This window comes from Polyodon spathula, chromosome 2 (genome assembly GCF_017654505.1).
Source record: "Polyodon spathula isolate WHYD16114869_AA chromosome 2, ASM1765450v1, whole genome shotgun sequence".
Classification (NCBI taxonomy): Eukaryota; Metazoa; Chordata; class Actinopteri; order Acipenseriformes; family Polyodontidae; genus Polyodon; species Polyodon spathula.
The window spans coordinates 71977208-71998462 of record NC_054535.1 but is presented as its reverse complement, the minus strand read 5'-3'; the positions used below and the strand labels follow the sequence as shown (position 1 = coordinate 71998462).

The following is a 21255-nucleotide window of genomic DNA, read 5'->3' as shown; positions in this document are numbered from 1 at the left end:
AAGCGGTAGTCTCGTTATCCTCTCTTTCACAAGCCACTTACCCAAACAAAATCCTAGTACTGGTACTCAATATAATGACACAATTGATATTCCCTTGGTGGGGATTTTGCTGTTCATCAGTGTTTGTTTTTAAAATAATCTCACATACAGTAGATAGTATATGTTTCATCTCCCTCATAACAGCTGAGGCTACGAACAGCATGAGCTTGGGTATCGCAATATAGTACTTCCTTACAGCCATACTGTACTTAGTGCTGCACAGTGGTTGACTTAAAACACCACTGGTACTGGTAACACCTAGGGCCTTGAGAAATTCACACCAGTTTATTTTATGGACTCACCTGAAATTCAGTCCAATACAAGACTTTTGTATACCGACTCCAATTAAAATAGATCTGAAGAATAATTAAGTGATTAAAACTGACTACCACCTTCTTGATTCCTTTTATGTTTTTGTTGTTCACCTCTTGCAACCATTTATATCTCAGAGCTATTTCCTGCCCTTGTGCTCCAGTACTGCAAGACAGCATAAGCCAGTGTTTTGGAAAAAAGATGAAAACCAACCAAAACAATTCAACACTTCCCCCTGTATAAGCACCGGCTCCATGCTTTCAAAGACCCTACTTCATGTTTCCATTTCTAAAACTTACAAGCGTGACTGTTTTTCCGTCAAACTGTTGGTATTTTAATTACGCAGCAAACTGGATAGGAAAGCCTTAATGCTGTTCCCACTGCCATATTTTGGATTCTTAATGAATCTTCATGATTGTACGGCACACAACTTTTAACTGTTAACATGTGACTTTCTGCATGCGTGCATAGTTTATTTGTGCTTTTTATTTATTTATTTATTTTAATTTTAAAAGGATGTCCTGCCTCCTATAACATCCCTGCTATCAGATTTTGTAATTGATATTGGCTGCAATGCAAATTGATATAGATCTGTCTTACAGCAATGATTTATAAATAACCAAAATACAGATCCTTGTCTTGAATCTGTAAACACTGCATTTTTGGACTGACATTAATAAAAATCCTCCACACACAAGTCTACAGTAAAGTGAAGGGAGCTACAGCTTTAATAACCTTGGCCAGACTCCCTTGAGAACACCCAGATTTCCAGCACCATAATTGGTCATGGCTGTCACATGCCGCTGCAATAGTCGCCAGCCAAAAATCACATGGCCTTATTGGGTAATATAATTAGCTTGATGTAGGACTGCATTTCCTGGAAGCCTGATACATGAAAAAGAAAAGAAAAGCTGCTTGGCTGATCACCTCAAGCAGGCAAACGTATACAGTACTTTAACTGTACACAACACATGTTAAACTGGGCTGCTCATGAAAAGTCCAGACAAAAAAATACAAATAAATAGTTTGTTTATTGTTCAGTTACAAATTATGTCAATTTATGGGTAAGTTAGCATATGTACACCATACTGGATATTTTATGCTGAAAATAAAATCTATTAGGACAACTATGTTAAATCAGTGAAAACACTAAGATAAACGAGGCAAATGAAATGCAGTCAGCATGATGTAATTGGTCATGTCTGTTTGAAATAAAAATAAGGAGAAACAGAATCAGACTCAGTGAAGATATGAAGGTAAAAACAAGTGACACTGTTGTGTAATGAACTAGCTTTTTCTGAGTTTAATTAGGAAACAGAATCGGCTCAAAGCAAGTTTAAAGGGATGTCATGTGATCATAAATAAAACGTGAAATCTTCAAGCCCTAACTATAGACATTACATTGACGTGTAATGTAAAAATACTGGCACTGTAGTGCATGAACAGTAAATGGTACGAAAAAAATAAAAAAAAGGTCACTAGCCTATTCAATAACAGCTCTTGACTATCTTACTTAACTAGTACATGCAATGCATTTAAATTAAAGAATCTTTAGCAAAATAAGCAGAATTTGTTATTACGATTACACCTGTCGCATTTTATTTTGCATTTACATGATAAAGACCCCTTCACATCACCAGTTTGTGCCACAACATACAGTACAGTACGATTATTTTTGTTTTTATTAATATACCTGTTATTTGGATAGCTCTAATATGATGAGACCTACATTGTTGCTTTGCAACTGCAGAGTAGAAGCCTGTACACAGGAAATGGTTTTAAAACCGCAAGCTACCTCAGAAACCTTGTCATAGCAGAGCTGTGTTCTTATAAATGTGTGGTTAGCTGTTAACTCTGCTCTGCTCTTGTTTTGTGTTATGCCTCAAACCTCACTTGGACCATACCTTATCACCCGTCTGTGGGCGCATTAAGGACACTCTGTCATACTGCCTCCGCAACAAGGCCCACAGAGCATCCAGACGACCCTGAAGGATAAGAAACTGCTGTTAGTTAGGGTAGTTAAATGAAGCACGATTTAAGTCACAACCTGCAAATGTAATTATATTGATTGTTTCTTATGTAAACAATATAAGTAAATATAATAATCAGTAGAAATTGTTTTATACAGTTGAAAAAAGAATGATATTCATCGCACGATGCATCATTAACCCTTTAAGGACCGGGATCGTGTTAATACGATCATGCTAAAGTGGGCTTCTAGGACTGTGATAAAAAAAAAAAAAAAAAAAAGTATTTTGTTTTGATGACTTACAGGGCCACCGTACTTTGCAGTACAGGCTTGAAACACAGATCAATAGATATGGGAGGGACTGACGTTCACTTCCTGGTAGTTTTTTTTCTTTTCATGTGACGTCACAGAAAGGGGCATTTAGTGTCTAAAGTGCGGAGACAGTTTATAGCAGCCAGGAAGAGACAGAAGCAGAAACAAAATAATCATAGAAAGTTATTTACAGCCAATAAAAAAGGGGAAGCACTGTAAATCTGATGTATTTGACTTATTATTATTATATTAGAACATTTATTCTGTCTCGTGTTATAATATATATGTTTTTACAACATTTATAAATATCAAGAAACGAGTGGATATAAGCTTATACTATTTAATGAACTAAATGTATCAGGTAGTTTTTTTTCTTCCTTATTACAGATAATAATGAAATGAGTAACTATTATTTTATTTATACATATTTCTTTTGAGAAAATAAATCGAAAGTAGTGTCCGTTACTGCTTATAAAAACCATGAGAATAAACGTGTATTATGTCATTGCAATCACTCAGGTGAAACAATGTCTTGTAATCTTCCCAAACATCAATATTGTTCAAAAAAACTTTCAGGAAGTATTGTAAGGTCCCTCGGGTCATAGAAGAACACATTTTTATACATGTATCTCTAAGAAAAAAAACAAAAACAAAATCAAACAAAAAATGAAATATTGTATTGAAAAAAAAAGTGAAAAGTTTATATGGTTTCTGAAGTACTTTAAAATGTTCCCCAGTGTTCTGAAAAAACAGACACCATTTGAAAGATACTACTGTAAAAAATACATTTTTTTGTGAATCTTTATAGGAAGAGAGTCAACTACAGCCAAAAAACACCTGGTCCTGGGGGAGGATCTCTCTGAAAAACGTTGGGTCCTGAAAGCGTTACATTTGAAATAAACCAAGCAGAGCACATGTCTCATCTCCTGTATTCCGTCACAGAGAAACCCAATTCATAACATTGATCAAACCATATATTTTTTGTACCATGCTGTATTCCAAATATCAGTATGGTTGATGTTACCTGAGGCACCTCTGGGAATTCCATCACAATAAGCCACCAAAGTCAGCCACCTTTTATCTCTTTCCAATGAAAATGAAAATTGACTAAATAAATCTCAGGTACATGGACACTAATATTATACTATTTTCTTAAAACAAAAAAGTGATGATTTAACATACGAGCAGACACTCACCTTGATTGGGGTGTACCATTTTGATTCAGGAGTTTGGGGTGTTGGGAGAGGTCTGGCAGGCTTCCTTAGCATTGGCTCTTCAGTGTTCTCTGGCTCACACACTATAGCATTTTTAGCTTTCTCCAATCTGGCACCTTCTTCAGTCGATCCTTTTTCTCCCCAGCGAACCTGCAACATTAATATTTATTTTATATAAATTCAGTTTCACTTCAATAGGAATTCATGAATTAGTTCTCAATTAATGCATAACAGTATACTCTATGAAAAGGCAAACATATTTTTTTTCATCGATGACTAGGATTTCAGTGGTAAATACAGAAAAAGAAAGAAAGCTGAAGGGATTGACATTGTTTAAAACATATAGTAAAAGCTTAATTACCAGCTTTCCTCCTTTGTCATATGTCTGCTAACATTCTTACCTTATTATTGTTTACTAAAATGTATAACACATTATTCAATTATTCTACATTGTCTTAAAAAGGTAGCTTTACTGATTCTCTATGCACAGGATACAGTCGTTATCATTTCAGTTTTACTTTACTAACTCCACTCCATTAAACAAACAATGCTTAGGGAAGCACATATAGAAAGAAAAAAAGTTCTATGAAAAAGAGATCCCTTGGTAAGAGTATCACCTTATTTATCTAAATAGAAAAAACAGGAATATTAAAGGCATTGTCAGATTGGAGGTCAGGAATCTTTAGATCAGGCACAGATGGCAAAGGGATCTTTGGGTATGTTGTAATATGCTGTATCTCACCAGGGGCTTTCAATTCTATACGTATAAGTGTCACAACCTACAGAGAGAAACTCTTCATTTGTGTTTCGCTGTCTGGGAGAATAAGATACAAATGCAAAGTGCCTCTCCATAGCAGCTTAAAATTAAGCTCTTTTCCATTCCCAAGATCGTGGGAATGTTGTGGGGTATTAGCCCCCCTAGCCTCAAAATCCTAGCGACGCCACTAGTTTCAAGTCAAAAAACAGACAGTCCATACCACACTTTAAACTTGATTCTCTTTAGAGTCTGGACAAATGAGTGACATGATCAGACTTCTAAGATGAATTAATTAATGTGGCAGCAGAACTCAATCTTTCATATGCATTGTGATTTAAATCATTCAGTCTCCATTGAAGACAAGATAACTCTGCCTGTCATGTCACAGTTAAAAACAGTGTCACTTTACCCAGCTGAACTTTGCCAGGACACTGAAACTCTTTTATGGCTCCAACCATGACATCACCCCATCCCTTTCATCTTAAATTACCACATTGGCAGTTCGGAAACTTTTAAAGTGTAAGTACCAGAAAATAAACAGCAGAGTTTCTGGATTGCACAAAATGGGCCAATATCATCTGTTTAGAAAATGTCCAAGGAGTGTTTTATCATCAGTCTTTAAAACAGTTGTTATACCAGTGTTACTCAAGTGTAGCTGTTTCAATCCATCCCAGTCTAGGACTTTGTTTCAATTATTGAATTGAACAGTCCATAGCCTTATTACAATAATAATATTGAATAAAGATGTTTAATGTATTATTAAGGACCTGGTTGGTACAAGGTCACAGTTTGGGCTGGACTGCTAGATCCACACTTGTGTCCCTGGTCTACATTAGTCTAATTTTACAGTAAATAAATACAAATGTACTTAATGTCCTAGATGCGCTCTGTCTTGTGTCTTAATAAGCATTACATTTGCAATTACATCAACAGAAATTAAGACCAGATTGACAGACTGCATCTCAAGCAACGACATAGCTCCAGGTTAAACCACCCCAATACATTTAATTTAATAAAATAGCAGTATATCTTGATTTTCTACATAATCCACATTGTGTAGTCACTTAATATGCTTTGGTTTGTTTACCGTATGCAACATTGTCATTGTCTAGCTATCTGGGCTAACAAATGCTGTTCCTACAATGGATTTCTGCTATTTTAGAAATGTCATGAATTAATAGATCATATTCGCCAGCAAAATTGTTATAGTAACAATACAGATAACATTTTCCATGTGTAATGTACTACATCCTGTTCTAACCAAAAAACTGGCAAGGTTAGTTTCACACTGGAATGAAGCACTACAGACTCCTGCACATGTTACTTCAATTGTATACTCCTTGATGTACCCATTCATGCTACTAGAAATGTTTGTGTTTTCTTTTTGAGTGAAAAATACAAACATAATGTTGGGAAGATACTGTAAGGGGGAATGTTGTCTCTAACTGAATGAATGACAAAGTACAGCTGTTTACCAAATGTGAAGACAACCGGGTCTATTCAGTGAGGTTAATACAAACGGGTGTACTATGATTACATCTGTAGTGCTTTTCTGTAAACATATGTATGTTTATATGACCCTGCAAGTATGACATCACTGTCTCAAATGGACTGAGATGTGAGGCTTTGACAGTGTGACAACAGCAGCTGTTGTATTTCATCATCAAACTTACCATACTGGTCAAAAGATTTGCATCGTCTAAAATTTTAGAACTGAGACAATTAAAAAAAAAAAAAAAGTATATATAATCAAAAAAAACTACAAAATTATATCTACCGGAAGCCATAATAGTACTACAGTATTTCATATTAGATTTCAAAATGTTAAATTATTTAGTTTGTGAGTTTTTCGTTAAGTATATGGAAAACTACAAAGCAGCTGTAATGCAATAAGTTAACGGAACATTATTTAGAAGGTTTCATTCGACTTTATGAAGCAAAATGTGTTAATTCTATAGGGTGATGCAAAACCTTTGGCCATAGCTGTACAGTTGTGTACCAAGTATAAAGAAAAATATATCAACGCCTCAAAGCCAGTTATCATCCACCTAAAAAGTCAAATGAGCATAATATGGCCACCATCTCAAGTCAATTTTAAAGGTATTGTTATATTACTCCCAGAGTTCCTAAACACTGAAAATATAAAGTTGCTTATATTACTAGGGTTACCAGCTAAAACTTATCACAAAAAATGTTAAATGCAAACATAAGGCTAAATACCTCCATGCGTTTTATCCCACCAGCACCTCTACCTCCATAGTAAGAGGCATCTACAGTTGGCCATTTCTTGTTTGGCAGTGGGTCCTCTTCTGGTTTCTGAAAGATATTAATAGAAATACAGAAATGTATGCTGTGTATAACATGAATGACTGGGCTGCCTTGGGTTGCATCATGTATGTGTCATGCTCCTCTAATATGCTATATATATATATATAAATTAAGAAATAAACTAGTATCACACTATTACTCGAGTACACTACGCATTTGCTATATAATGCGCAACCTAAATATTTTGTGCAGAACACATAAATGGAACATGTTATATTTCAAATATGATGGTAGTATTTTTCATACCACGGGTACTGTGGATACCAATAGTAACCCATTTTACAAATGAACATACAACTGCAACATATTCTACTGATTCTAATATAAACCTAAAGATACTAGATGGATCTTTACAGGTATACAGAGTCACCTATAGATTTACTTAGTAAAATATTTGACAAAAACTCTTTATTGATGTCTTCATGTTATCAAAGTAATGACTCAAGCCAAGTTACTTTGGATGCAGTCTACACTGCAATTGTGGCTAAAGATATTCTGTAATATTCAAGAGCTTCACACCACATTTCCTGAGCCACATTTACCTGGCAGTTACTTTGATCACTTGTTCCATAATATAATGTCCAGAGCTGATGCATTTCTTAACATATGTTTACTCTCCACTTTATGTGTAAAAAGAAAGTTTGGCATTCATAAAACTGTTGGCTTCTTTAACACGTCTAGAACAGATCCAAGGAAAGAGTATATAAAAGTATTCTACAAAAAGGGTTTATAGGGCACTATATTTCAGTCAAAATTGTGATCCACATCCAAAAAAAGTCAACAAAATATAGACACAGACTGGGTTTGCATGCATGTGAAAATCTGTGTGACAGTGTGACGTTGCACACGAATACATTGTGAAACAGCAAAAGAATGTTTGAATTAGTTTGAATGTTTATAATACTATAGGACATCCATGTTTCATTATAATGTGTGTGTGTGTGTGTTAAGCGGATTCTGCGCCTGGCACTTCTACCACAGCTGCAGCCCAGCAGTCACTGGCTTCTTGGAGCAGAGGCAGGTATAGGGACTGGCAGATATGTGCAGGAACATTATGATGCTCAGCTTGGTACTCTGCCTGTACAACTCCCAGCATATGAAGCGGCTCAGGAACCTTATTTGTATTTTTCCATTCCCCATGTTCTCAATCTTACATTCATGTAGGCCTAAGGATCATACCATTTTTTTTTATTGTATTGTAATGTAACCCCCATGTTCTCACTTTTTTAACATACATTTATAGACTGTTTAATTTAAAAAAGAAAACTTTTAGGTGTTAGGCATATTTATTTTTTAAGTAGTAAAAGTTGTACTTAGTAGAAGTTTTATTTTATATCCTTCTGTATGTGTGTGTGTGTGTGTGTGAGTGTGTGTGCTGGAATGGTAGTGAGACACAAACAAGTAATGTGTGATAATTCAGAATGTGTGCAACAACAAGTTAATTATTTTCTCTTGTTAATTTTTTTTAAATCTTCATGGCAACGCATGAAGCTCTCCTCACGATATTCAGAGTCGTTCTTTTCCTAATTCCTAGGCAGACACAGTCATTTTAAATTACTATGAATTGAGTAATCTGTACTGGTACGGCCAATTTTTTTTTGCATAGCAACGCATTTCCTGAAAAGTACGGCAAAAAGATTGTGAGGAAAACTGTCATGACTTGTCCATGTAAATGTCATCATAGAAGGCAGTTTGAACTTTGATTTTTCTCAAACTATAGCAATGCTGAAAGGGAGATGAATAGCTGTTTTGTTCAACCTATTAGAAAATAAGAACAGTATGTCATATTCTTATGGAAAAAAATATGAAAAGATTCTCAGTATAAAAGAACACAATCTGAACATCTGGATCCAAATGAAAGCTGTAGTGTCTATAATCACTGTAGCCTCAGTGTTAACTTTTAGCAGGACTGGCAGTCCACTTACAGGTTTTGGAGCTGGGGGTGGTGGTCGTGGAGGGTCTTTAATAACCTAAAACAAAAGAAAAATAAAAGTAAAATCAGTGATGACATGTAACAAATATGTGTAACCCAGTACTAGGTGATGTATTCTGTGCCCCCTTTATTGGTCTTAGCAGTGCTAGTTCACAAATTGACAACTGGCGTCTGCAATCCCTTGTTGATTGATTAACAAGGCCTTATGTAAATTAACACCAAGGCCGAAGTGCAACATAAAAATCAACTTGTTGACAGCAACTCTTTGGTGGAAGTGCTCCTGCTCATTTATCTCTTAATTAATTGGGCGAGGTTCAGTGATTTCCAGTCCTTGCCAATCATAAAGGAGTTAATTAGTTTAAATCAGAAGTAGAAAGACAGCACGGGGCTTTCTTCGTGCCCTGGTTTCACAGACAAGTGTCTGACCCTCAGTGCTGAGCTTAGAAAGTGTAGACCTCTTACTGACAAGTATGAAACAGCGCTGGGTAACCAGAGAACTCCACAAGGACTTGTACCACCAATAATATTGCTTCTCTCTTCCCATTCTAGCCCAATCATTCCAGTTACTTGCTTTATTGGACTTTGATGTTGAATGTCTAAGCTTTTGCAACTCATAGTGTACTGCATACTTTAAGCATGGGGGTAACACCGGCCATTTCAGTTACAGTAAACAACTGATTCAAGATTATTATCCAATTTCTAACTTAGTCAATGTTTAGCAGCAAGTCCAATAATAATTGTGTGTCTCTTCTGAGTGTAATCATTAACATACTTTATGGTAAATGATTACCTTTTTTTATTAAGCCAGTTAAGAAGGGGATTACCATGTTTTCTGGACATAAAAAAAGCATTAGCCAAATTACATGTTTTCTGCTTGATCTCTAAGCTACCTGCCGGACAGATGTAAAAACAGACTCTCCAAAAGCTGTACAAATATATTGCGTTTTTCATTTCATAACAGACTTAACCACATGACATGAGCCTGAGCCTCTAAACTCCCATGTTTAAAGAGCAGAGAAATGACAAATTTAAATGGCAAAAGCCCATATTCTTATATTGCTCCTTTGTAAGTCCCATGTGATCCTTAAATCTATTCCTTTTTTTGAAGGTCCTATGTTACATAGAACCATGGTATAGCCAAATGAGAATGCATGTTTGCGTACATCCTGCTGTATATTTATAGCACTGGTTTTTAATACGGCCAAAGGATGAATTGAACTGTGTGGCCACAAGTGGACATTGCTCCACTTCACAAAAATACCTGGAATAAAATTGGTACAGAAAAAAAAACAACAAAAAAAAAACCTTTCTAAAATCAGCACTCATCGTTAAGTACTTTTTTTCTGTATATATAGTCCTGCTATATCCCTATGATTCAAAATTATGTTTACTAAATCTTCTGATCTCTTCTGATCTATTCATGCTTGGTGAGCTTCCTTGTGTTAATACATGTTTAGCAAGTGATTACTGTGCTCCACCATTCAGCATTGCAAGTAATCAAGTTTAGAATGCTCATTTAAGAGGAAAACCAAACTGCATTGTGTTATAAAATATCTGTTACAAAGCAGTAAATCATCTCCCAGTTAGTTGTGTATTCTTCTACATACGTTGTCTTTATGTTTTGAATGTCATGTAACATCGGCTTAAAGCAATATGATGAAACGGACAGGCCATGGTGACCAACATCTGTTCATGTCCTCTAGAACCAGCTTGTTCATTTCAATAATCTAACTTTAATTACCCAAATACATGGTTTGAAAATTGTCCAATAAGAATGTGCAGCTGTTAATTCTGTCCCCTCTGAAACGAATTTTCCAATTACTCGCTTACAGGTGCCATTGTGCCAATGGGGCAGAAGTTACAGTTGCACACCCCAAGCAGCCATTTCTAGAACCATCTCACTTTACAAATTCCTTTTTATAAGTATTTTCATAAGCAGTCCCCTTGATTGAAGGGACATCAGTTAGCAGCACTGGTTAATAATGACATAATCAGAAACAGCAATAAAGAAGTATAGAAAGAAGGTGTAAAAAAATAAAAAATACAAATACAGATTATAACTGGCATCTCTTTAGTACAGTAACTAATTATTATAATTTAAATATGTTGATAAGACCAGAAGTAAAGCATAAATAAACGAAAGATGAATTGTCAGTACAGTGCAGTGATGGCATAGCATGAAGGTAGTAATCCTCAAGAAACTTGTAACCACCCATTAATAAATGGTCTGGGCTTAACAGTCCAAAGAGACAGACCAAACGGGTTAACTGCTGCTAGTGCTCAAATTCCATATAAAATTAAATGCAAATAACTTTTTTATGTGTGTATGTATAATCTACATGGATAGTTACTCATTTGCTTCAAAAGTTTGATACAATTCAGGCAAATGTATCACAGTTAGATGGGCAGTTCTTAAGCAAAACTAGATATTTTAACTAGGTGTGTACCGAAAAGGATTTTCTGGGCCGATAACGATAACCGATGATGACCCGACCATATCGGTCGATACCGATCCGATACAATATTAAGTAATAGTGCAAGTCATTTCAAAATGCTCAAGTAAATTAAGTTTTTTGTTTGCATTTATAAAACGTGCACACTTTTAGGCTTTAAATCTAGATTAAGGTGTTACAATTATAAAATAAAAACAGTGTATACTAGTAGAAACTTTGTCATCACAAAAACAACAACAATAATAGATACAGTGGCTCTCAAAAGTATTCACTCCCCTTGGACTTTTCCACATTTTATTGTGTTACAACATGGAATCAAAATTGATTTAATTAGGAGTTTTTGCCACTGATCAACACAAAAAAAGTCCATAATGTCAAAGTGAAAAATAAAATCTACAAATTGTTCTAAATTAATTACAAATACAAAACAGAAAATAATTGATTGCATAAGTATTCAACTCCTTGAGTCAATATTTGGTAGAGGCACCTTTGACAGCAATTACAGCCATGAGTCTATTTGGATAAGTCTCTACCAGCTTTGCACATCTGGACACTGCAATTTTTGCCCATTCTTCTTTGCAAAATTGCTCAAGCTCCATCAAGTTGGATGGGGACCTTTGGTGAACAGCAATTTTCAACTCTTTTCACATATTCTCAATTGGATTGAGGTCCGGGCTTTGACTGGGCCACTCCAAGACATTGACCTTTTTGTTTTTAAGCCACTCCAGTGTGTCTTTGGCTGTATGTTTGGGGTCATTGTCCTGCTGGAAGATAAATCTTCTCCAAAGTCCCAGGTCTCTTGCAGACTTCAGCAGGTTTTCCTCCAGGATTTCTCTGTACTTTGCTGCATCCATTTTGCCCTCTAGCTTCACAAGCTTTCCAGGCCCTGACTCAGAGAAGCATCCCCATAGCAGGATGCTGCCACCACCACGGTAGGGATGATGTTCTCAGGATGATGTGCGGTGTTAGGCTTGCGCCAAACATAGAGCTTAGTGTTGAGGCCAAAAAGCTCTATTTTGGTCTCATCAGACCATAGAATCTTCTTCCACTTGATATCAGAGTCTTCCACATGTGAGTTTTTTTTCAACAATGGCTTTCTTTTTGCCACTCTCCCATAAAGGCCTATATATATCCGATTTACATTTTTGCTTCCCTCATACAATAGCTTACTCATATATTTAGCGTAAATTAGTGAGTGGAAGGTCATTCTTAACATTCTTAACAGAAACTTACGTGCAGATTCAGCTAGAATGGGAAAGCCACCCTTGTTGGTCTTGCAGTATTTTACCTTATCTCCATGTCTTTCAAGTGTGGGCTCGCTCACGTAGCTTTGTTTCTGAAGCATAACACTACTACTGACAGTATCAGTTACTACCCCACGGCTACTTTCTTCCAATATCTCATCGTACATCGAACACAGGTTGTGGCTGGGTTTTGCTGTGCCTTCATCTGCTTCCTTTGGTTTCTTCGAAGCAGGCTCCGTTGAGGTCTGTTCCGTTTCATTTCCCTTGGCTTGCATGGTTTCCAGGTGTGTCACCAGCATTTGTGTAGCCCTTTTGTCATTAGCAGTGAAGTACTTGTCCTTGTATCTTGGGTCTAGCAGGGTTGCAATGCAGTAGAGAGGTTCAGTTTCAATTTTCTCAAAGCAGGTGTTTCTAAGGTTTCCAGGTCTGAATCTGAAACTTTGCTGAAAAGCCTTTTTAAAGCTACAATGGAAGGGATGACATCAAAAGCAGAGGCCAAGCATGAACTCAGTTCATGAGTTAGTTCTTCAAATGGTGCTAGAACTATCACTATTGTTCCATCATTCCCCACTGATGTACAGTGAGAGTTGCAGGGATTTTATGGTGAGCAGCGTATGCTCCAAGCGCACGCTTCTGCTCCAAAGGCTTTGCAGCATGTAGTAAGTGCTGTTCCATCTTGTCTGTACGTTCTGCTGTAACCTATTTGAAGGCATTCCGAGCAACGCCTGCACCCTTTGAAAATCAGAATACGCTAACAGAGAATGTTTGAAGTGCCCAACAATTTTTCGTGACATGGTCAGTAAGTCGAACACGCTGTGCTGTGATAATAGTCCTTCGTTTACAATAAGCTGGAATGTATGTGCTACACAAGATAAACTTGGTAAACTGGACTCTTGCATTGCCTGTGCTATGTTTCTTGCATTATCCCTGGTAATGGCATGAACTTTTTCCTTGGAATTTTCCATGCTGCAAACATATTATCAAATGCTACTGAAATAGCCTCAGCTGTATGGGAAGTGCTGATCTCCTGAGCTTGCAGTCCATTGTGCAGTTAAACTCAGCATTGACATTGGTGACACATCAGAGCTCCAAATATCCGTCGTAAAGCTCAGTGCTGATACATGATGATACATAATCTTCAACCAGTGTCTGTATTTGTTTTAAAACAACACTATAGAGCTCAGGAAGTGCAGTCTCAGACATAAACTTTCTACTGGGCAGCGTGTAACGAGGCTCCAGGCATTCAATGAGATGGAGAGATCCAGTATCTTATACAACGGAAAACGGTTGATCATCCAGAGCTATAAATACAATTAAACGGTTTGTAATTTCTTTAGCCCTGTGTGACCAGGATGCCTTGCAGTGGTGACGTCTGACCAGAAACAGACTCAGGAAGTAGCAGGTGAAACTGAGGCACAGGGACGCTCAGTGTTTTATTAAATAATAATAAACAAAAGATTTAAACAAAAACAGCACACCAAAACAGGACACGGCACTTGAGGCCAAACTAAACAGACAAACAAAACAAATTAACACTAAACGAAACAGATACTAACACACCAGACGAACAGACAAACACGGTGTCAAACAACAGTGAAATCACGTATTTACTTTTACTTGGGCTTTTAATTCTCTCCTCTCTACACCTGTTCTCCACTCACCGAACACACAACTCTGAGTGAGTAAAAACCTTCTGCTTTTATGCAGCTGTACCGAGACTCGATTGCTAAGCAATAATTCAATTGGAGTCTCGGTACAACTGCACGTGAATTAATAAAGTGCAATTCCCTGTGCTCGCATATTATTACATTTCACCTGCATGTGAAGTGCTCTGCAATCCTTGTGCCAAATACAAATACAAATATACATTTTAAACACTTGTGTTACACAGACCCATTTATATCCCGTGTACCAATGACTATACACCAACATTAACAAACTACACGTAACAACACAATACAACACAAACAAATAGCCCAGGGGCGGGGCACTTTGCCACACCCTGGCATCCCCACTTCCAGATTTCTGTGATTGTTTAATGCTTCATGTAATGATAGTTGCTTTGGCGCAGCTCTTTCCTCCCCCTTTCTTTTCCGTAGCCTTTAAGTAGTCCTTGTATTCAGGGGCACAGCGCGTATTGAGTTCATGGATGAATCTTTACTGCTGTTTCAAATAAATTCAGAACTATACTCCTTAATTGAGACACGCTTACAACTGACAGAGAATGCACACACAAAGCGAATATATTCTTGTCTCACGGTTTATACGTCACCACATAAATATTGGTAAACATTATTGGCTATAAATAGCCGGTAGCCATTAATGTTATTTCCCCCTTTATCGTTGCCGATCCGATAACCAACCGATGTATCGGTGCACCCCTAATTTCAACATTATTAGGCGGTGTGCTTTATTTCTTTAAAAGCAACCATTATTAATGGTTATTTAAATACTTTTGAAATAAAGATTTAAAAACTACCAAACTGATACTGAATGCAGTTCAACATATTTTTACATTTTGACAGCTGGAATGCAGAATGCATTTTCTTCAATAAATTTGTCAGAGGGCTGAAATAGCTTACAATGAACTCATTGATCTTATTTAAAACCTTCCAACCTTCCAGAGTGGCTTTGCAGTCCAGCCACTGCAGAAACAGTGCCTCTGTATGCAGTGATGGTGTTCTAGTTGAACACCATAGAAACCTTTCCAAACATGTTTATTCTCTATTTAAAAGACACGGCTTCTTATTATGCTAGTTTGAAAGAGACATGTGATGGCCTTGTATTTTAACAATAGGACATTATGTAAGCACTTTGATCCAGCCCCATGGCCCTAGGGTATGTTTGGTGGTGTCTTCACATACTTTCCTATGGAGATTTGTCAACGCTAAGACTGTTGCCAGCGGGACATAGCCATGTATTGTGATATGCAGAAATGCATGTAAGAACTGTCAACAGAGTAGCCACATGGATGTGAAGGAATACTTAAATAGGACATGTGTGAGATTGACTGACTGGAATAACTCCAGCCCCCCTGTCACCTGAGTCGTTAGCAAACTATCAGCACAACACAGCCTGTTGAACACATGCAGGAGCTTCTCGATTGATGTCGCAATTCAGTAACTTTATTTACTCAAGCTGTGGTACAAAATGTGCTCTGTTTTACATAATTACATGTTCCGGTTGCTGGCTTCATGTGATATAGTTCGACTATTGACAAATTAGATAACACACTATTCCAAGGTCTTGTACAATAGAACAAACCTGAAAAAAATACACATTAATGACCACGTTTTCCTGTGTTATGCCCTTCTCCAAATGTGATATTTTGAATAACTACTGTTGGACAGCCATGACTTCTACAGCTATGACTTCACCTAATATTACACTCAAGCAAGCTGAATTGTGTACTAATGTTTGCTTACTATGTGCTTCCACAAGCTTGTGCATTTTACTTAAATCAGAAAGCTGCTTTACTTTTCAGTTTGCCTGCAGTTCATGACAGGAGTTACATCTGCAGATTGGGAATAGTTATTTTTTGTACGACCAAAGTAAACTTGATGTAGCTTTCTATTTGTGTGTAGAAAAGTAGTGACTAATACAACTTTAACCAAGTACAGCCCTGTTGAGAGGCCAAATCACCTGCAACAACTTGCTGTGAATTCTGTGGCACAAATACAGATGTGACTAGCTTAGACCTAGTATGTTTACACCCGCAAATGAACAGGAGTGAAATCCTATCCTTTTCTAGTTTTCTGTTTATATTACTTGGACTAAAATTACCTCTAAGTGATCTCTGATTTTTATACGCATCTTGCAGCTGAAAAATGCAAACCACAAAGTATAGCTCAGCCTAAGGGAAGCTGCCACTGCACATTTAACAATCTACATTCACTGACCTCATCCGGAAGTCATTTTAAAAAGATATGCATCTTATTTCTGTACACCACAGCAATAACACCCTCGGATCTTGCATTATTGTAACCAGTAACTTCGCCATTTTATGCATGACTTTATTTAGCTAGATTACTTAATAACGTTTACCCAACTAGATCAAGCATGCACCTTATTTGAGTCTTACAGCTTCACCTAAACTGTCCAACACATGAGAAATGGGTTAGCGTAGTACAACCACACCTAGTTATTGGGATTATTAAATATGGAATAATACATGTGTATGAAAAGGCTGAATAAATGTAATGTGCTGTTATACTGAGCCAACTGCATAGGCTAGTGGCCATTTCTGTAACATTTAGTCATGGGTTACCTTGTTTAATTATTTAAATTGTATTACTTTTTCACTTACCAATTTACAGCACAAGGGCCAAAACCACCACATTAGTACAAGTGCAAGCAAGATGAGTAACACCAGAAAGACAATGGCGACAGCTGTACCATCAGACTAAAACAAAACGACATAAAAACGACTGTTAAAACAGGAAGCATTTTCATTTGGTAATGGCTGCAAATTCATATCAATTCCAATGCATTAGCTGCTATTCCTGTTTTAATGTTACCAGTTTAACTATAATGTAGCTATTGCAGGTATGGGTGTATAATGCTTACAATCAGAAGAAAAAAAAATCAACAATGATACATCTGGTTTGCACTTTGGGAATGTGTGTCCAAAACAGCATAACATGACTGATTTTAAATACAAACGTCAGGCAGATTAAACAGAAAGTGATTATTTGTGTTGTGAGATCAGTTCTTTTTCCTTTCAAAATAAAAAACAAATGGCTCATGGCAGCAAATTTGACATCCATACACAACGTTTACGCTAGGCCTAAACAACAATAAGAATAATAACAAAAACAACAATAATATAATGACAATAATACAACACAAATATTAATAATAATAATAATAATAATAATAATAATAATAAAATAATAATAATAATAATAATAATTTCTAAAAATTATTTGTCACACTTACACAAGATGAGGCAGTGACTGTAACAGCACTTGATATGAAGGACTGGCCATCGTTTAAACTAACCAGCACATCGATCGTCCTGGTAAAAAACAAAGTAATCACACAGTAAACATTGCAATTGCACCTGCTAACACAACACATTGTTGATTTCATATCTAAAAAAGGAATATTTGTTTCCTGTTCTATAGAATAATGAATTTCCAGGGCAGTGAAGTCTCCTACTTCATAATAAACCAACACTTTTTAAATAACCTTTTAGAAACTTGCAATTGGAAATGTGCAAACTCCTTAGTCTGAATAACTCACCCACAAAGGCCAGCTCCCTCAGCTACACACACTACAATTGCTTTTATTTACCATGATTGGCAATATATCAATACACGTTTTTATTTAAGCTGTTCAATTAAATGTTAGCCTTACTGCGAAATTCGAGGGGTGGTAGCTGGGCAGCTTAATTAATTAACACCTATCATCATTAACCTCCTATTTAAACCCCAATCTCACACTCTTTCTCTGTCTAGTGTTTTGCTTTCTTGCATATGCTGCAACCTCTTCTCTGCGCAAAATTTTAAACTTAATTTTCAGCAAGAACCAACTCCAATTCAGATCAGGAAACCTCCCTGCTGGATTCTCCTCAACAATAACTCATTAATTTCTCTGATGGAAGCTCAGTACCCTCTGCTTCTAATGCAGCTTCTCCCAGCAACCAGACCTGTGATCATAACGCCCCGCCAGTAGCAGCTATAGTAGCATAACTATATATATAACATATATATATATATATATATATATATATATATATATATATATATATATATATATATATATATGTATATAAACAAGGTTGTGTGTTGGTTGGCTGCAGTAACACACAAAGACCAAGGTAATCTTCTCCAACAAGTCTTGGGTCAAATAAACAAATTCAGAAAGATTAAGATGCTTGAACCCAATCAAAATATATTGACCACCTATTCAAAAATATGGAAACATATTTTCAATGAACAAACAGGCTCACCAGTGCAGTAAATGTTATTCCTTTTCTAGGTCTGCACAGTTTATTTTTGCCAATTTGACCTCATTCAGACACCACATTAGCATGTATCCTTGAATCCATGTTCTGTTGTACCATAAAAGTATATATATTTACACACTGTATTGTTCACACAGTGTATTGTAATGACCCTAAAGAAACTGTGTGGTATAACTTATATACTTCAATCTGAAATCACAAGCTGATGTTAATTTATTCATTTTTTAATGTCATTTTAGGATCCTCCATTATGGAACTGCCCCTAATGCAGCCTTGATATCTACAAATATAGTGCTCAAATAAGTATAACTATACATAACACACACTGTGGGTTTGCTGTTTCTTTAAATTGCTTATAGAATAAACTGTGGTTGCATGGTGTTCGGCATGGCTCCCAGCACACCCTCATAAACTTAAACCATGTAATTCATTCCATCATCACAGGGTTTAAAATATCCCTGTATAATTTGTAGGTTATAATTCCTGGCTTACAAAGGAAATCATTTATAGCTTTGACCTAAACCTTTAGAATCAAATAAAAAAAACAAAAAAAACATGAAAGGCTATTACATTGGCTATGGTACAGTGCAGCTTCAGGTCTCAAATGCTGTATATGTGTGTATGTATAAATATTGTAACCTACCATACTGAACTCATAGGCACCATTTTGCAGTAGATTACATAGCAGCATGAAATTAAAACAGACTTGCTGCTAGCTAAGTAAGTGATCCTCATTAATGGATAAGAGAGTAGGGTACTTTAACTGACATCTTCAGCTAACAGTACTGTGGTGGACAGACTAAAGATCACAGGATTCACACCGTGGCAAGAGGACTGAGCTTGTGTGGAAACAAACATTCTTGTCCCAAACACGGCGCTACAGTATAGATTTTTGGTGTCAAGCCGCTGTCCACTATGCATCTTTTGAAGTTGAGTCAAATAAAATGCTGCGGTATAAAGTTACTACAAACCTACCAAGGTCATTCCCTATATAACTGTAACAGCCATGGCAACTTGGAAAGCAAAAGAATCTCTGTAAACTACAGGCTTACTTGTGTCCTAGATAGATAAAGGACTATTGCACAACACAGATGTTTGTGCCTTTGGAAATCTGAAACATTCGTCTACTGACCTGATAATTTTTTTTTTTTTAAATGGACGGTTATTTATTTACTAACTACATGTGCTTTTAAATGGACGGACCCAAAACCTGAATGGCACATGAATGACAATTCATCATAAAACATCTAAACAAAAAAACAAATTCACTGTTCTGTGCCTTCACTGTAATATCAAAAGGTAGACGTTCCTCTACTAGTGTTTATAGACAGAAAGTCAATAATGGGATCTCCATTCTGTGCCTGATGCAATAGAAGTCTGTGTACATATTTGATTTCAGTTTACTTGTTACTGTGTCAGTAGTTTAGCAATTGCATTCCTTACTAATTCATGTTGGTGCTCTTTAAAAAGACTTGTGATGTATGTAGCAAGGAAATGTTTAATAACTAATTGATGCAAACTGCAACAAACAGCATTATCAAGGGTTATTTAGATAGGTAATATATTATATATATATATATATATATCATATATATTATAGATATATTATATATTATCATTAATATATCATATATATATATATATATATATATATATATATATATATATATATATATATTCATTTAATGATTCCATTAATTCATTAATTGGATTAAATACATCCTAAATACATATTTGGCCATTTGAACAATCACTTACAAGCCATGGCAAGTGTTTTAGCAGCTAAATTCCTAAACAGAACAGGTTAGCTAATAGATACGTGGGAATGTAGGTGCTTTTGAATTGTAGGTATGCAGTCAGAACATAACTGATGCACATCATCTTCCTAACCAGCGTAATGTGGGAATGGGCACAGGGAAGCTAATTTTCCATCTGTCACTACAGATGATGCCATGCAAGGCAAATACTAACGCAGATTTGGTGGACACATGGAAAATCTCAAAAAGAAAACAAATTTAAGGTTTGTGTTTCCTATTATAGGGTGCCATAGATATGAGGACAGATGGAACGTGAAAGAAGTTTTGCTCAGACGTTATGCAGGTGGCATGTGGGTTGGTAGTCTGGACTATCACCAGTGTGGCAGTGAATTATTTAAAAGGCAAGTGCAGAAAAAGCATTCAGCACATCTGTCGCACATCCTTTTAAAATCCTCCACAGCTCAGTACCAAATGTAATTATTCTCCACACATGCTAACCAACTACTTAATGGGTTGCTAGCCAAAAGTTAATTAAGCAAGCACTTCAAACAGCAGCCACCTAGATGATTTTACATTTTGAGTTCATCGTTGAACTGAACAACCTTTGAGGTGCTTGTCTTCAGAACTAAAATAACAAGGAAGTAAAAGTACAGTCCAAAAATCTCATACAGACACGGAAAAAACACGGTAGCAGCTTCTGCATGTCAGCCAGATGATAATCCATTGCAGAATGGTATCCGTTTATCTTGGGATTGTACAGTTAAAGTGTAGCTTTAGCAGTATGCAAGTAGTGTTGCGATCCCTTCTTCTTAAGAAAGGTAATGGTCTTTATTAGAATATCATAAAAGCAAATGATAGATAAAGAACTGTACATGTCCCTGCAGTACATTACAGCAAAATATCAATAAAATAATAGCTAAAAACGCTTTCATTCTGTAAGAACAGTAGACATCAAGAGATGTTATAAAC

At 36.2% G+C, this 21255-nt stretch overlaps 1 protein-coding gene across 2 annotated transcripts in view; it reads right to left on the bottom strand.

Moving 5' to 3' along the window:
* Positions 1 to 21255, bottom strand: part of antxr2a (ANTXR cell adhesion molecule 2a) — an 80043-nt gene that overhangs the window by 36003 nt on the left and 22785 nt on the right. Inside the window, exons 11-16 of one of the 2 annotated variants that reach the window (XM_041228377.1) lie at positions 17500 to 17578; positions 16868 to 16963; positions 8857 to 8901; positions 6824 to 6919; positions 3829 to 3996; positions 2256 to 2336 (exon numbers count right to left, since the gene is read on the bottom strand). In XM_041228377.1, coding sequence (XP_041084311.1) covers positions 2256 to 2336; positions 3829 to 3996; positions 6824 to 6919; positions 8857 to 8901; positions 16868 to 16963; positions 17500 to 17578 — 565 coding nt within the window. The remainder of the gene's footprint in view (positions 1 to 2255; positions 2337 to 3828; positions 3997 to 6823; positions 6920 to 8856; positions 8902 to 16867; positions 16964 to 17499; positions 17579 to 21255) is intronic. The other variant, XM_041228387.1, reaches the window with a different exon arrangement.